At 42.7% G+C, this 17,028-nt stretch overlaps 2 protein-coding genes across 4 annotated transcripts in view; one reads left to right on the top strand and one right to left on the bottom strand.

The window, feature by feature from the left end:
* The window catches only part of LOC105568021 (segmentation protein cap'n'collar-like), a 73,682-nt gene extending 59,222 nt beyond the window's left edge, over positions 1-14,460 (top strand). For all 3 annotated transcript variants that reach the window (XM_012023369.1, XM_012023370.1, XM_012023371.1), the window contains exons 6-7: positions 13,006-13,240; positions 13,651-14,460. In XM_012023369.1, coding sequence (XP_011878759.1) covers positions 13,006-13,240; positions 13,651-13,958 — 543 coding nt within the window. In that variant the 3' untranslated portion in view covers positions 13,959-14,460. The remainder of the gene's footprint in view (positions 1-13,005; positions 13,241-13,650) is intronic.
* Positions 14,461-14,494: 34 nt separating this feature from the next.
* LOC105568079 (ATP-dependent RNA helicase vasa) lies at positions 14,495-17,025 on the bottom strand (the record flags this gene model as incomplete). Its single annotated transcript, XM_012023464.1, has 2 exons — positions 14,495-15,315; positions 15,532-17,025. Coding segments are annotated over 2 exons (1,575 nt in total), but the record flags the coding sequence as incomplete, so codon positions are not given.
* Positions 17,026-17,028: the final 3 nt, after the last annotated feature.

The raw sequence follows: 17,028 nt of genomic DNA, 5'->3' as shown, positions 1-17,028 counted from the left end.
ATACGTAGAGGAAGGTCTCCTATGATGAGATAGTAGGGTTTCTGCTAAATTAATAAACATCATCTGTTAGCTCCATCACGTATTTATTGTTCTTGAAATGAACTCTCTAAAAGTCAATCAGCTGATTATCACTGAAAACAGTGAATAGTCACTGATTTGCAGTTATAAGTATACCACTGAAAATCGCAGTGGCGTACTGTAAATCAGTGACTATTCACTGTTTTCCGTGATAATTCACGGATTGATTTTTAGAGAGAAATCTATTTAGTGGAAAATTTATTGTTAGATCGTTGCGAAAAAAGATTTGTGGTTGAATTTGGACTTTAAAAACCTGCTATCTCATAATAGGGGATTTCCCCCTCTATATTTTCACCGCTCTAATTACGCGTTATACGTGTTTCTGTAAAGTTTCAATTTGCAATTTAATTACATGTTGCGCATTCGATTTCTACACTTCCATTATCGATATTAAACTATCGTATATTTTCTAAAGTTTCGATGCGACTGCACTGTGTTATCTGTGTACCGATTCTTACACAAGTTTCATTATCCAGCAATCTAAACGCGGCAATCATAAACTACCATTACAACTCGTTGTTTTAATAGGAGTATTATGCTGTCATTTTGGACAGTTAGAACGCACTGTTTGTATTCGGTGGCACTCGTTGTCGCAGATTCGCGCGATGCGTTTTTACAGTTCGCATACACGCCGGCTCGTTGATTATAATTATTACTTGTTGGATTGCTTTGCGCTTGTATAACTCACGATATCACAACGTGATCTTTCCGGGAGACTTCATTTATGATTTATTACCAGGGACAATTTGTTCGACTATAATGTACTGCAGTGATAATTTGTACAACGGTAGCTAATTTTTTACAATTTTTAGAAATTTTTCGTTCAATGACACTGTTAATCATTTTCGAGAAAAAAACTCCGGTCTCCATAATTAATTCACCCTCAGAAAGGATTTCTGTTACCGAGGCAAAAAAATATTCTTGACGCGTTTATATTTCTCACAACCTCACTTAGTATAAAAATAAGACAATATGAAAATAAAATCAATAATTCTTATTCTCCTCTGTCGAATTAAAAAAGATTAATTTACTATATTGAGACAAAAGTAACTTATAAACGTAAGTTTATATATTCTGGCGTTTAGAATAAATTTCCCTCCATCTTGACACCGCGATATTCGACAAAAGACGATACATACTATCATTTTCTTCTAGATTTTAGAATTTTTTATTTAAGGTCAAAATATTCCTTTCTCTATAATAAATAGGTATGATTGGCGCTGTATCGATTCTATTTTATGATACATTGAAGTGCAATAGCATTGGATACGGAAAATTTTTCTGTGGGTGTACCTTCTTACAATCGTCTCAAGAAGCTAAAGTAGAATCTTTAAATTTTCTAACTTTTTCAAAATTTTCTCGCTCCCGGAGCTACGAGAAAGATCTATTATCATTTCTAGCACATACTTATAAAAGGTATCACTCGGCGTTTAAGACTCATTATCACTTTATAGCATTATAGAATTTTACAGCACGCGTAGAACAAGTTTTAGACTCGAATAGATCATGCCCGTTAGAGAAAGTCATACGTGTAAGCTTGCTTCGTAAGCCGTCTGTTCCGTTCGCGACGTGCATTTTACAATATAAATTAAATTTTATCGCAGACAGTAGCTGACCGATAATACGATTATATAGCAATGCAGTCATAGCCGTATATGTACTTCGTGATATAATAATCATCATCTTCTTATCTTTCCAATAACCCAGAAATGTGAAAGCAGAAAGATATGCGAAGAAACTAGTAATAAACTAAATTGCTTTTACTGTTTGCCCTTAAAATTCACATCTGTAGAAAGAATGCAACTATTTTGATACATGCATTCAAATGTTTAAATACATGCGTACGCAAAACATTTTACCACCGTATGTCAATACGTTTTCACGAATGATAGCAGAGACTAGAAAATAATTAAAACGCGCGTTGGACCCCAGAAACCCGTGCATGAGCGGGTTAACAAAGTACGCGCAAGACGTAACTATTCGAGACGAAGTCACGCCGTGGATTCGAAAGCATCCCGAAGAACCCCCCTAGAAAGCTGACGTTTCCCCGGACTTGAATTCCGACGGGCACATCGTACAATGCGTCCCGTCGAGAAATCGCATCGTTGTAGGAGAGAACGATCGTGACAATGACCTACCCGGGTAGTCCGTGGCGAGTCCGTCCAGCGAGAGACGTGACGCAACGCGTACGTGTGCAAGACTTGTTCGCGTGCACGTGGAGGAAGACGTCTGAAAAGCCCCGCCAATGGGAGAGGTGGCACAGGCCCCTACTACCGTGGAACCGCGGTGGACGCGATCGCGATGTTTGTGATCCTGGACGTCGGCGCTGACATTCGCGGACGACACGCGGTTGGAAGTGAACGCTAATCTCGCGGAAAAGCTGGGCTCCAACAATCGCCCGGGAAAAGGCGGGCTCGCTGGCGAACATCCGCTCCGCAGATGGACGCGATAAACGGTTCCGGAAGGTTTCTTTTATAGTCGAGCGCGATTCTGCTGATAGTGCGACGTTCGAACGGTTCTCGCAGAAGAAGAGGTGAAAAAAAGGGGGAAGTTAAGATCTTCAGGTAGACGCTAGAGGAGACCACGCCTTCGAGGATACCGACGAGTTTCCCGTGCAGACATCATCCGGGAAGACACTTTGTATTGTTAATGAAAAATTGGTTTTGCAAAATGAGGACGTTGGACTTCCGCGATCGCTTCGTTCCGACCTTGTACGTTTGACGAGCCGGTGGCTCTGCCACCAAGTTGATAATTTGCATAAAGTTTCGTACGCCCGCGGTCTAATCCCAAGGATCTCGTTGTTACGTGAACAGAAAATTCTACGATGCGTAATACGCTATCGAGACGGAGATTAAACTACGTGAGATATAAGTGCGCGAGTGATAAAGCCACCTAGTACAATGACTATCTCTATGGAACGCATCACGTTCATTTATACGAGGCTCGAAGCGATTTGAACGAGGCCGAGAAACCCTTCTCGCATCACTCCGTAAGGCCGCCCACGTTGAATACACAAATCTTCTCGTCTCGTGCCTTTCAAAATGATACTTGGTTTATCGCAGAATCGCCAATGGACTGAGACATTCGTCCGAGTGCAGGAATAACACCCTGGAATAACGCGATACAATATACTAACCGAAAAATCGTACCTGATTAATTAAGATTCGCACGCCGCGCGAATGGATGTGCGACTCTTGCCGCGGGGTGGAAGTTTCTCGTAAAACAAAAAGAGAAAAGTTGACCCTCCAACAGTATTTGATTAATTTCGACGAAGACCTCGGTGTCTAATTCGTATCTCGAGTGAAGAGGGCACACATGAACGACGTGCAGCAAGCCCTCGTAAAACCTCATCCGCGGACGAACGAGCACACGTGCCAAGGGAATACAGAATGTTGGAGTCTGATATTGGACGAAGGTCTTTTCCAGGTAGATTACACTAATTGCACAACCTATTACGATAACCACATAAAAATTCGTAATGCGATAACAGATACCGATAACCGCAGTCATTCACACGTGCGTAGAACGATCGGTCGCAAGGTCTCGGTGTGCAAGGCTCCGCGTGGAGAAAAAAAGATGTCTCGGAGCTAATAGCTGAGAATACTTAGCGATGGACTGTGCTCGCTGCGATTAATTCTAGAAACGTAACCTGTTTTTCTTGTGAAAAAATCTACGTAGCTTCGTACGCTCGACGAAACGCGCGAAATTAGATCGAGAAAAAATGTTAAAAATAACAGCTACTTTGCGCGAGACTCGTCCCGTTACGCGTGACAATGGCTTAAAACGGCGCTTATTTTTGCCGAAGCGACCGTATTTTTGAGGTAATAAGTGCACAGCTTTTCGCTCGGTTTGCGACACGTCGAGGAGCAGCGGCTCGGTCCATCTCGCTAAAATTTCCAAAATGATCGTCCGCGCACGCACGCACGCGCAAAGGTACACACGCATACACGTACACACGCGCGCAGAGACACACACGGGTACACGCGACCTTGCGTCCCGCATGTAGAACTGTCATTACACGCAACCGCTGTCGGAGACGTATTACATACTCCTCGCGCCGCGTCCGCGGGTCTTTCAATACGTAATGAGTACACTAAATTAATATATTCCTACGCCCGGGACCTTTGCCTACGGAGGAGGATGTGTCGTGCGTATTATATGGAAGGCTTACGCAAGAAAACGCGCCGTCGCCGCTCGCGAGCCATATCATTTTTGGAGCTCCACTCTCACGCGACCGTCGTATTAACACTGACCTCAGTCACCTGTAATTGCTACATGTTAGCGTATACACCGAGATACAAACGACGGACACGTAATGCGGACCCATTACAGTCGGGTGGCGCACGTTCCGACGTTATCGTCGGATTTTTTTTCTCCTTTTTTTACTCCCTTCGCGAGGAGGAAGGCGCGTCTACGGGAGCGAGAGCCTTCGGGTATGTGGTACCGCTTACAGCGTCGCGCGAGTCTTTTTTTGCGCTATCTACTTGTATCGCAAGCGGTTCATAGTGCATCGCACATGTGTCTTCGAAGGACAGGACTTGCTGATTATTTGCGTTCAGAGACGTAGGAAACCGTGATCATAGTAATTTTATTGAACCTCTCTGTTACGCAGCGTATGGAGTCGGAATTTCGCGCTAGTGTAAAGGAGACATCCTTGATATTTCACTAAATCCCCAACTCTTTATACGTTACAGCAGCTATGTTACACGAATTTTTTTGGAGTTTACACTTTCGAAGAACATTTTAATATGCGCGATGAAATTGTGCGCTACATTCGATAAACTACTGACATCGTACTCGTTTGAGCAAGCCGTTAGAACATTTTCTTCTGTCGTATTCTGGAAAATTTTCTAGCAAAATATTTTCTGCTTTAGAAAATAACTTTAGAAAGTATGAATGCTTAAGGACGCTGTAGACAAATTCCTAACCAGTTCTACGTTGAGGAACAAGTGTAAGAATGCCTAGGAATTTGGCAGGTATTTAAACCTCTCGGTTTCTCAAGAGAACTGAAGGAAAGGGTGGATTAAGTTCTCACAACAGTAGGACCTCCCTAGAGTTTTCAGGCTATATTTGACCATTCCAAAGATATTTCTGGGTTACCGTTGGGGCGACAGTCTTTTAACCTGTAACCAGGACCAATCTGTCAATTTGTCATTAAGTTGCCACACAAAAAACCGCCGAAATGCATGACAATGGCCCAGTATAGAATAGCAGTGCCGTTCACTGAATGAAACCCTGAAAAACGTGAATTTTCTCAAAACTCGTCAAATACCAACCGTAACTTGAATGTCCATTATTCTAGACAGAGAATTAATGTTTTCTTTCTCATGATTTTACGAGCGACGAGCAAATTAAATTTGGAATAGTGTAAAAAGCAATTACTAAATAAATAACTGCTATTTGTTTTACTTATTATTTAATATATAAAACTTCAAATTTATTCGCCCATTGTTGCCCGGTCGATGTATTCAAATTGTCCAGTACAGTAGAAGAATTAATTACAAAAGAGTATAATTAGTAATTAAGCAAAGATATAAAGTAGGTAGGCGCTTGCCCGCGGGTAACGAGAAAGTCTTAGAAGTTCCATGTAAATAATGAGGGAATGAATTCGAATATGTCAAGACGTAATAATAATTACCATTGCAACATGCACCCGCAGGGTCCGACAAACACAGAGAGAATGTAGGAAGTAACTGAAATAATTAAAATATCCTCGTGACAAAAGAGTCGTTGAGGATAGAAGTGATGGACGTTTATTTTCGTAGGAGAGCACGTTGACTATCTCATTCCGTGGCTCGTTCCCGTGCTCGATCTTCGTAAATATTTAACGTAAAAAAAAATAATAAGTTCATTAAAATGCTACGGTCATAATTGGAAAAACACATGTATACGAAATGTATTACTGTTAATGCATTAATGCGGTGGCAATCAATAATCAATTAAGAAACGTGCAATATATCTTTTTAATAGAGTACAACCAATTAAATTTGTTGGAATGAACTGCCTGGTAATATATCATCCGAAAGGACAAAAAAAATGATTAAATATTAAGTTTTTTCCTCGATAATTATAGTGAAGCTGTGCGATAGACAATGTATATTCCTTCTACGAAGATTATGCATGTATACATATAGAAATGATCCATTATATAATAGTACTTATCATGGTACATTTGCGAACGTGGTGCCTTTGAATAATCTGCAGTCTTTAAATATTGGGGAAAAAAAGAGTGACGCAATAAATTGATCGCTGGATAATGATGTGGAGCATAAACAGCCAATCAATTGGTATCGGCGAATAAAATCATTATTGCCGCTCTTCGCGCTATTGGATAACGCGGTATCGAGCCTGCGGCTCGGGTCTCGTAATCGAAGAAACGGAGAACTACCAGATGACCTTTGGCCGTGATTGACGGGGACTTGGTCGTATATCTTTGCACAAGGATTTGCTAGGCCGTGAGCGGCCGGTAGCGCGCTATTTGCCGTGGCACTTGGATATTTGCTTAGAACCTCGAGGAGCGCCGGAGGAGGGCCCTCCACGTATCCTTGGGCTGCCGAACAATATTTACGTATAACACCGAGTTACGAATCGAGAGGGAAGAAAGCCGGCGGACGGAGGATCTCGCGGCAGGGAAAGAGGCGAGCGCGGGAGATAAAGGAGTAGAGAAAGAGGATCGTGAGAGAGGGCAATCCGCGCGGTGGAAACGGAGAGGCCGCGATGACGAAATTAATAAGAGAAGCGAAATGTGTGCTATGGAAATGAGAGAGGCGAGGCGGGAGGACGTGGACGCAGATACATTAGGACGTGCTCGTCCGGCGATAGTGGCGGAGAGAATCTGGCGAACGCGAGCGCGAACCCGCCGGTCGCCGCAGCGTAACCCACGCCGGCGTGCATTAATCTGATGACTATGAATCCGAATGAATCATAATTAATATCTTCTCCCATTAATCGTAAGAGCATACCGGCGACCACGGATAATGCGCACGTTTTTCTCGCGCATCTTTAATTACTTGCGTTTTGTCGATGACGCATTAGCCGAAGAGATCGCCGTTTCCGGCCGCCCGCCGGTGTCTCAACTAAATGGTGCACGTAACATCCGGCATTTATCGAATTCGTGTAGTTACGGCAATAGAAATCCCGCCTGTTCTCGCAGACGGAGACATATTTTTTAGTGAAATTTATTTTTCTGTTTAAAGGAATCACCTCACTTTTGTCGCTGTCGTTCGCTCTCGTTAAAGTTGAAGCTCGGCACAAACTTAATTGACATCTTTTCATATCGATCTTGGAATTATTGTAGAATAGAAACGTGAACGAGTTTATCTTCAGCAAACAGTACCATTTTTCCTACTGGATTGCTTACGAGAGCCAATCAGGATTTAAGCCTAAAAGCCAACTCAGACTAGCAATTGTTGACGGGGATTGAATGGGGATTGTCTTCTAGCCAATGAGAGCGAAGCAGCCAGCGATCTAATCGACTCTCATTGGCTAGGGGACAATCGTCAATCGCCAATCCCAATCCAATTCGAGTCTGCAATTGCTAGTCTGATTCGGCCTTGAAGTCATCTGATCTAAAACTCCGCATCCTTATTGGCTCTCGCAAGCAATCCAGTAGGAAACATAATATCGTGTACCATTGGCTCTAGCCTAAAGTCACCTGGTTGAAAATTCTGCATCCTGACTGGCTCTCATAAGCAATCTAGTAGGACAAATAGTATCGTGTGCCGTTGGCTTTACTGTTAAGAGTCCTATTAGAATGTGGAATAAGCATTATATATTTATTTGTTCTACCGAGATAGACTAATTGCAGTTATTTAAGTCGATTCATTTAACACGTTTGCCGTAAGGATACTGCGTTGACGATCGCGGCAAATTTCATTGCGCCACGTAAAATGATAAAATCCCTGATGCACGTCAATTTCGCGTAATATCACGAGTCCTGCGAGAAAGTTGAGTTTTTAGCGCACTTCTGTCGCCCGTAAGTTCCTACTTGCGCGCACCCCGACCAGGCAATTTTCACCAGAGAGCCAAGAAACGCGACGGGGCGTCACACGGTCCGTTCCGTTCGCCGAGATTCCGAGCAGCTGCTGGACTTATGCGCTGTGAAATGCATAATGCGCGTCCGCGGCCGGGGCTATCTAGGATGTGCGAAACCAATTTCTGTCTTCGTATGGTCATTGAGGCCACGCGTGGATGCAACAGGGACAACGGACGCGTCGGCGCCCGCGAGCGTCAAACGCGGGCGCTGCAATTTCCAGCGATCTCGCTGATCGAGACCTCGTCTCGCGCCGATTAAACCGCGCGACCCTCGGACCAGACACCGGCAGGTAACGAGGAGTCGAACGGTCCCGTCGTTACGGATAACACGCGCGTAGGCTCGCGAGGGCCTAGGCTAAGAAAAATGTACGGCTCGGTGGAGAAAGGCGAATCGGGGAGGCCGGACACAAGTATATATTTTTTCCCACATACCGCGACGCGCGATAAAGGGCGAGGGGCTGAATCCGTATCCATCAATATTTTCATTCACAACGTCTATGACAGAAACGAGCTTTGCCAGCAGTCACGTACGAAAACACACGCGACGTGTCGAGGTGAAAAGTAGGTAACTCGAGGTAACCGATCGAGGACCGTGGAGAGACGGGCGGGTTAAACGATGGCGATGGCAGGTGTCAAGCGGTCAGTTGATCACTGTCAAATAGATCGAAATAGTTTCGCTGCGGCTCGCCGTGCACGCCGCGGCGTTTTTACGGAATAAAAACAAAACCTGCGCACGGACGATCCTGAAAGGAGAGACCGATCGCGTTTTATGGTACTTTAAAGGGAGGAGACAGAACGAGAGAAATAGACGGGCGTCCACGATATTTCTATGAAGCGGGTTTAACGCAAAAAGAAGAAACGATAAACCTCCCTAGTTGCACAGTGCATTGGCTAAACATTGGTCTAATATTGGTTCTATCGGAAGTGCATTGGCCAGTGTTTCCCACACTCTAAAAGTCAATCAGTGAATTAGCATTGAATACAGTAAATAGTCACTGATTTGCAATTATAAATGTACTACTGAAAATTGCAGTATATTTATAACTGCGAATCAGTGACTATTCACTGTTTTCAGTGATAATCCACCGATTGACTTTTAGAGAGCAACGTAAAGCCAATATCGGCCACGAAATAAATGCAAATATCACGCAATAATAATCATATAACAGATTTATACAGGGTGTACTAAAACCACCGGATATCCTTTTAATCGCAGATTCCTTAGGAAATTTCAAGAGGAAAATTCTAATTAAAAAATGTCGAGGCTATGATAATTTTTAAATAATAAGCGATTATATTTCACAAATGACAGGTCTGAGATTTCGCGCGCTCAGTGAGTGATAAAAGTGTTACCTATGTGTTTCGCGAGCGAGCGAGAACCAAAGTTACCATTTAACGGGACAGAAAATATTTGGGAAGACGATTATTTTGAAAACTTGAGGATAAAGAGAGGCAGGAGACTAGATTGAATCTAACTGAAAATTCCAAGTTCACTCAGAATATCGGAGATCGACTAAATCGAAGGATATCAGTCTGATCAAGATGCTCATCATAGTGAACCCCTCCCTTTTATTAATAAGACGTTACACAAAGTTAACAAAAGAAATGGTTAAAGATAACAAGAGGAACAATTAATTCGAGAATGAATCGTTAAGTCTGTTGTGAAAGTTGTCACTATGCTAAAAAGGGTGATATTCGTAGGAACACCTTTATCACTTGTCGTGTCGCCGTACCTCAGGCTTGTCATTTGTGAAATATAATCGCTTATTATGTAAAAACTATTATAGCCTCGACATTTTTGTATTAGAATTTTTGTCTTGAAAGTTTCGAAAGAATTTATGATTAAAGAGAATATCCGGTGGTTTTAGTACACCCTGTATAGGAAATGCATTGTCCAATATTAAACAGAATAACATGAATAATGTCTAATATTGATCTAATAGTGATAGAATATTAGACCAATGTTGCTAAACAGAGATTTTGGCTAAATAATAGGAGACGTCCATCTTACAATATTGGACCAATGTTGGGAATATTAGACCTGCATATTTCCCACTATTGTAATTCGAACGTTCCTACTTTATTTCATCGGTTGTTGACGCTCGACTGAAACCATTACGCTCGTCACTATTAATGTTTCAAAGTTGCTTTCATTAGAAACACACGCGATTCAAGTAGCGCGACGAATGATAATACAAATGCAAACGCCGGCGAGCGCGTTTTCTAACGAACCGGAGTAAAATCGATTTCATACAAATCTCAGATCTGTCTCTGCGCGGGACGTAGGCCTCTCGTGATGGATTTGATAAGGCATCGGGGCTTGCGCGATATATTAATGAATACCAGGAGAAAAAGAGCACATAGCTGCGGGGGAAGAGGGGCGGAGAGAAGAGAACAAAGAAAGAGAGAGAGAGAGAGAGAGAGATATCTCGGAAGAAATCTAGCGAGTCCTCGACAGCGCGTTTCAAACATCTGCCGCCGCAGATATCTTGCCTCGCAGTCGCTCGCAGATTCATACGTTCCGCGACGACTCTCCCGTGCGCGCGAGGCGAGATCGCACGTCCCGCGTGTGGTAACATAAATCATAAGCGCCGGTAGCCGTGGAGGAATGCGTAACGTTCGTTTACCGCGCTCGCATGGATAACCGAACCAATTTGAGACGTGGATTCGTCAGAATGAAACGTCGCTATGTCGGCCAGAGCCACGACCGGCTGTCCGATAAATCGCGCCTCGTGTATCTAATCGCGAGATTCAACAGCCGACGTTTCCTCGCGTCCTCATAACTTCCTCCATAGTTCGGACGAGGCGAGCGAACTGATTACATCTGCACTGTCGACGGAGGAGGATTAAATAAAGTACGCCGATGAGAAGAGAGTCTTCGCGAATCTCGCAAAATTAATCCGCTCCTTTGGAGAACCCCGGTTCCTCGCGCGGCGCGGAAGACGCCCGTTAATGATCCCCGTCACAGATTAATCCGGCGCGAGCTATAACGAATCTCGAGTATTCCCGGCGATGATTGAAAACTGGAAGTCGCGTTCCGGCGCGGCGGAAAGCTGTCGCACTTGGCCGGCGATTACCATCGTCCCCGCGACGGGAAAGAAAAGAGAGCGAGAAAGAGAGGAGAGAGGCGCACGCTTTTTTCCTATAACTCAATCACGGCCGTTACGTCGAACCAGGATGAGCCGTAAAGTCCGGCCATTAGAAACGTGCGGCGCGTCGCGCCGCACGACAAATCGCCGTGGAGAACAAAAGTCCCCCGTCCTACATTTCGCGCCGCGCCGCGCGGCCTACACGCGGCCCGGCAGATGCGCTGACAAGCGAGAATCGCCTTAAAGGCGTCGCGCTCGACAGATTGCACCGGCGACTGATTGATGCGCCCGCGAACAACAATCCAGCAGGCCCGGCCGCGCACAGCCAGCCAGCCAGCCAGCCGCGGCAGCGCTTCCCTATTCATCTTCTTCTTGCGCCCAGGCGCGCATTAGCGACAATACCTATGTGCATTAAGGCGCTCGGTGTGGGTACGTGGTACGTACTCCCCGGCAGGCACTACCGCGCTTACGCCGGCACGGCCTCTCGCCTTGTCTCTCCCCTCTCGCGGCACGGGAAGAAATTTCGTGAAAGTACGCGCGAACGACTGTTCTCTCACAATTAGCGGACAAATCGTGATTCTCTTCGCGCGCATGTCGCCGGAGAGAGAAAGAGAGAGAGATTTTTATTCTTCAACCGTATGAAATTCGCAGATGTTTTTCCTCGAGAGCGTAAAACACGCGCGCGCGCCTTCTCGACAGAGAGGAATCGGGGATAATTCCGTGTTTCCTGTTATTACGCCGCACTCCTTGACGAGCGTGTAAAAAATATGCTAACAAGATACTTATTATTTACCTCCGTAATAGACGACGATCAATGTTATTAATTTGTACATTTCACGCGCCTGCAATGCACGGCTTTACGCGCGTCAGCGGAGAATATCGGATATCGGCGCGAGTGAAAAATAACTGTATTTCCCCCCGAGAAGAAAGTACGTCCGACGAATCGAAGCCCGTCCGCAACTCGTACCTATTTGGTGGCTACTTATAAACGTGCCGCGTTCCTTTTTTAATCATAAATTCTGCCCGTCATAATTTCCGCGGTGATTGACACGCGATCACGATTGACGCATGCCCCTACAAGGGGGAAAAGGATACTTTTGACACGCAGTACCGCTGTTATTAATATCCTTTACCGATCTTACGTGCAGCCAACACCTACGCGACCAGCGGGGGTTCCTGTCTCCCTGGAATCCAGGTGTCTACCTGGTTGACATTTGACAGGCACCACGGCCACGGGATTCCTTCTCGCGTGACACTCGATCGATGGATGTTCGATTCTATGATAATAGGATGTACCGGAGATAAGATAATTGCCACGAGGGTCGACGACCGCGTACAATTTCGTGGCTTCGGTTTCGAGCGCGAGCTCGAAAATTGTCAATTTGTCGGGAATTCAATGCAATCGCGATATTATGTCAACTATGTGTATGTCACGTAAATTGTTTCGAGTCGCTTTGAAACTTGAAATATTAAATATCGTACATCTTGACTGGTTATTAAATCTCATATTTGCAATGAGTGCAGAATATTTTGAAACTGAGAGAAAAACGTAAAAGTCAGGCATTCATTATTTATTCTATGATATGAAGCTACTTGACAATTTAAAAATATAGTTTTAATCCGGTAAAAATAACAGGGATATTTCATCTCGACTGGTTGTTAAATTTTATATTTAAAATGTATAATGATTGCGGAATATTCTCTGTAATTTTAAATTATTAAATAATGATTATTACTTTTTGTGAGACGCATTTTAAGAGAAATTGTGTGATTTCAGAAAAAAAACAGAATTTATTCCTTTCAGGGTCGCATGCCGTTCATGCGAGCGATGAGCATGGAACAGCGGTGGCAAGATCTCGCGTCTCTTTTATCCCTCCCGGGAGGACCGGATCACTTCGCGCATCCAGCGCATCCTGGGTATCCAGGACACGGCATAAGTCACAGTCATTACGAGGCGCAACGTAATGTATTGCTCCATAATCCTACCTTAGCGCCTCCGGTCGGGGATCTTAATTCAACAGGACCTTACCACAATGTGGGTGAGTGTTGCCTAAAGTTTGTACGGAAGCTCTTTGTTCCTACTTTACTATTAAGTCATATTATTATCTCTTTCTCTCTGACGCAACGCAATTTCGCAAGGTGAATTGTATACTGTTGAGGTAAATGAAGCTAACATGCGACGTGTGCATTAGAGGCGTATGAAATACAACTCTTTAGCCAAAAATACTTTCTGTACTCGCGCAAGCCTAATACGTAAGTTGTACCTTCTTCAATCTCACAATGGTTTTACGTCTGTCATTCTCGTACTCGTTCGCGTTCTCACTCACCCTCCTACAAACTCCAGCCGATGACATCGATTTTTGCATGAAAAAGGAGACGGGGAAACGCGGTACTTTAAGGTATCGTCTAAGAGATTTCCTTGTCTGAACTAAGCTGCTCACTGTTACAGGTGGGTCGTCGAATTTGGGTTCAGCTGTGGCAACATCGATGAATTTGACAAACAGTAGTGAGCCAATGGGTGCGGAGAGCGGCACGAGTTACAAGTCTGAACCTAACGATATGATGTATTATCATGCACCGACGACAGATTCCATCAACCAAACCACTGATGGATTTCTTTCGTCCCTACTCAATGACGAGGACTTGCACTTAATGGACATGGCCATGAACGACGGTAAGTACTACCACTGCTTATATCATTGTTATTACATCACTGTACATTCTTTTCCTAATACTAGAATCCTACTGTCTTACTAATACACAAAATTGAAAGAATACGCACATTAAAGAGAAAAAATACGACATCAATTCTTTTTAATTCTAACGAAATCTCTTAGCAATGTATCTTAAAGATTTTCAATTAGAAGAAACAGCTGAAAATTAAACATTGAAAAATCATATATTTGTTTAAGTGAGAGAGTTCTTAAACATCTTCTATGCATGTCGAAAGTGGGTTTATTGGTTGGATGCGGAATATAATTTGCCGAGTGTAATGAAAATTAACAAAGTAGGCTGAATCCAGAGTGGAAACAAAATTATAGCATTTTTCTAAGTCATCTTTTCTAGCGTAATCATTACCATGTTCTTCCCCTCTATCCTTTCCAAATATAATAAATTGTTCTAATTGATAATGATAATAACGTATTAATCTCTACTAATAGGTTAGAATCTATTAAAGCAATTCATTACTGGAATTAATTTTAAAAAATATTACGAACCGAACGTTTTCCTATAAAAGTATAAAACTTTATTATACGTTATAACATATTAAGGAACAAAATATAATAGCAGTATTTCATAAAATAAATTTTAATGAAGAATGAATCAGTCTTCAACTTTTCGACGATTATGTGGGACATAAAATATACCTCACATCGTTACTGCAATTTTAAATGCCTATGTTTGTAGTGAAAATGCATTTTTCATAGATTTAGAATCTTTTTGAATCGTAAACGTTCCAAGATTTCTTAAATTTAATTTGAAGTTAGTTACATGTTGTGTATTTTATGCAAGAGATATTTTATATTTATATCCCACGCGATCATCCATGTCTTATCTATTAATATTCAATATCACCATTGAAGTTCATGTAAGCAATTACTGGACGTCACAATATATTAAGACAGAATTATCTTAATTGATGAAGAAAACAAAAGAAATTATATAAACTATTAAATTGCTCTCCAAAAATATCAATTTCCTTTTTGATATACTATGATTTACACGAAAAAATATAAGTAATGCAAGTGTATGTGTGTTTGTAATTTAAAACTTAACTATTGGAAGCAACTTCAGAAACTATCGGCTCTATGCTCAAGTTTGAGGTAGTAATATAACTTAATAATAAAAGTATATCACATAGTTAATTGTAAATTGAAGAGAAAAGGAAACAAAAACCGATTGTCATCATGGCTCACACATTTCTGTCTACATTCGTTAATGCCTGTAGACCTATCGTATCTTATCTAGTATTTTTTTTTTTAATCAATGAAAACAACTCAATGGTTTGTGCATCGTATAAACGACGAGGCATCTACCATGCTTCTTCTGGTTCTGCTTGTACAGGAGGTGTATAGCCGCTATCGTCACATGTTTCACCATATGCATCATTGTTCTAAACAGAAGAATAATTCATATTTATTTATATCATATGTTCATTAAAAACTCTGATCTGATAAAAAAAAGATTCCCTGTGATTTCCAATACAAAATTCTTACTATTCAATAGCAATATACTAGAAGTACATTGCTGTAATAGAAATATTATACAATAAAAGTATAAAGAAATTATCAATATTTGATAAAAAATTTAGATTACAGTGTTCACTTACGCCTCTAATATCTTGTCCGCCAAATCTTCTCGAACCGCCCCTTCCTGGCATGAAAGTTCTGGCCCCGCCACCACCTCCAGATTCTAGCCAGTCGGGTATTGGCTGATCAGCTTGTCTCAAAATTTTGACCAAATCGCCAGTAAGAGGGGTATCGGTATTTGAATCAAAAAATGAAGTCGCTTTGCCGCGATTTCCAACTCTACCAGTTCGTCCGATTCTATGAACGTATTCGTCGATCGTCTTTGGTAAATCAAAGTTTATTACGTGCGAGATATTTTTAATATCCAAGCCTCGCGCGGCAACCGCCGTTGCAACTAAAATTAACATTTTTCCTCGTTTGAACTCGGACAAGGCTTCTTCTCGTTCTCTTTGGAGTCTATCGCCATGTATACTAGTTGTTGGAAAGTTGCTTTCTGACAAGAAAGCTGCGATGAAGTCCGTGTGCCTCTTCTGTTCAACAAACACCAAAGTACCTTCGATACTTCCTAGTTGATTTTGTTTCTCTAGCAGTTCTTTCAGCAATTTTCGCTTGTCGGATTGACCAGACGCTTGGTAAAAGTTTTGTTCTACGTCAGAACAAGCACCACCTACAATTCCAACTGCGAGGAACAAATAGTTTCGTAAAAATCGACCCGCAAGTTCCTGTATCTCATTTGGGAAAGTAGCAGAGAACATGAGAGTCTGTCTTTCTTCTGCAGCTACCATTGTATCATGGTCTATTATCTTTTCGACATCGGGCAGGAATCCCATGTCGAGCATTCTATCAGCTTCGTCCAGCACAAGAAAGCGCAAAGAAGAAAGTCGAATCTTGCCTCGTCCTATAAAATCTAATAGTCTGCCTGGAGTGGCGACTAGAATATGACAGCCGTTGAGTACTTTATTCGATTGATGCATAACCGATGTTCCTCCGTAAGCAAGCTCGGCGCGCAGGATAGAGTTCAACGAGAATTTCTTAACTTGCTGATGTATCTGCATGGTAAGTTCACGCGTGGGTGATATGATAATCACGTGTGGCTCGCATGAACTGCCAGTCTTAATTAAATCCTTCGGGTCTTCCAATAGAGTATGCAAGATAGGAACTACGAATGCCGCAGTCTTGCCCGAGCCTGTTTGCGCGCAAGCCATCAAATCGCGGCCACTCATTACAATCGGAATGGCGTACTTCTGAACAGGAGTGGGCTTCGTATAACCCGACTTCTTGATATTGTCCAACAGGATACTTCTGAGGCCGGCTTTATCGAAGGATTGTATCGGCTGTGGTGCGTTTTCGCCGGACACCTTTACCTCGATATCGTCGTATTTATCGAAATTTATGCCCATCGACACATCGTTTCCAAATAAAGAAGTCTCGTCATCAGGTTGTTCCGGGGGAATATAAATCTCCCTCTTCTTTGGCTCGTCATCGCCCTCTTTAGAGTCACCGTCGTTTCTTCTTCGTCCTCTATCTTCATTGTAGCCACCATTATCATCGTCGCCATCCCTCCTTCTACCATAACC

This window comes from Vollenhovia emeryi, unplaced genomic scaffold (genome assembly GCF_000949405.1).
Source record: "Vollenhovia emeryi isolate VEMERY1.0 unplaced genomic scaffold, V.emery_V1.0 DF939132.1, whole genome shotgun sequence".
NCBI lineage: Eukaryota > Metazoa > Arthropoda > Insecta > Hymenoptera > Formicidae > Vollenhovia > Vollenhovia emeryi.
This window is presented reverse-complemented; position numbering and strand designations above follow the sequence as displayed.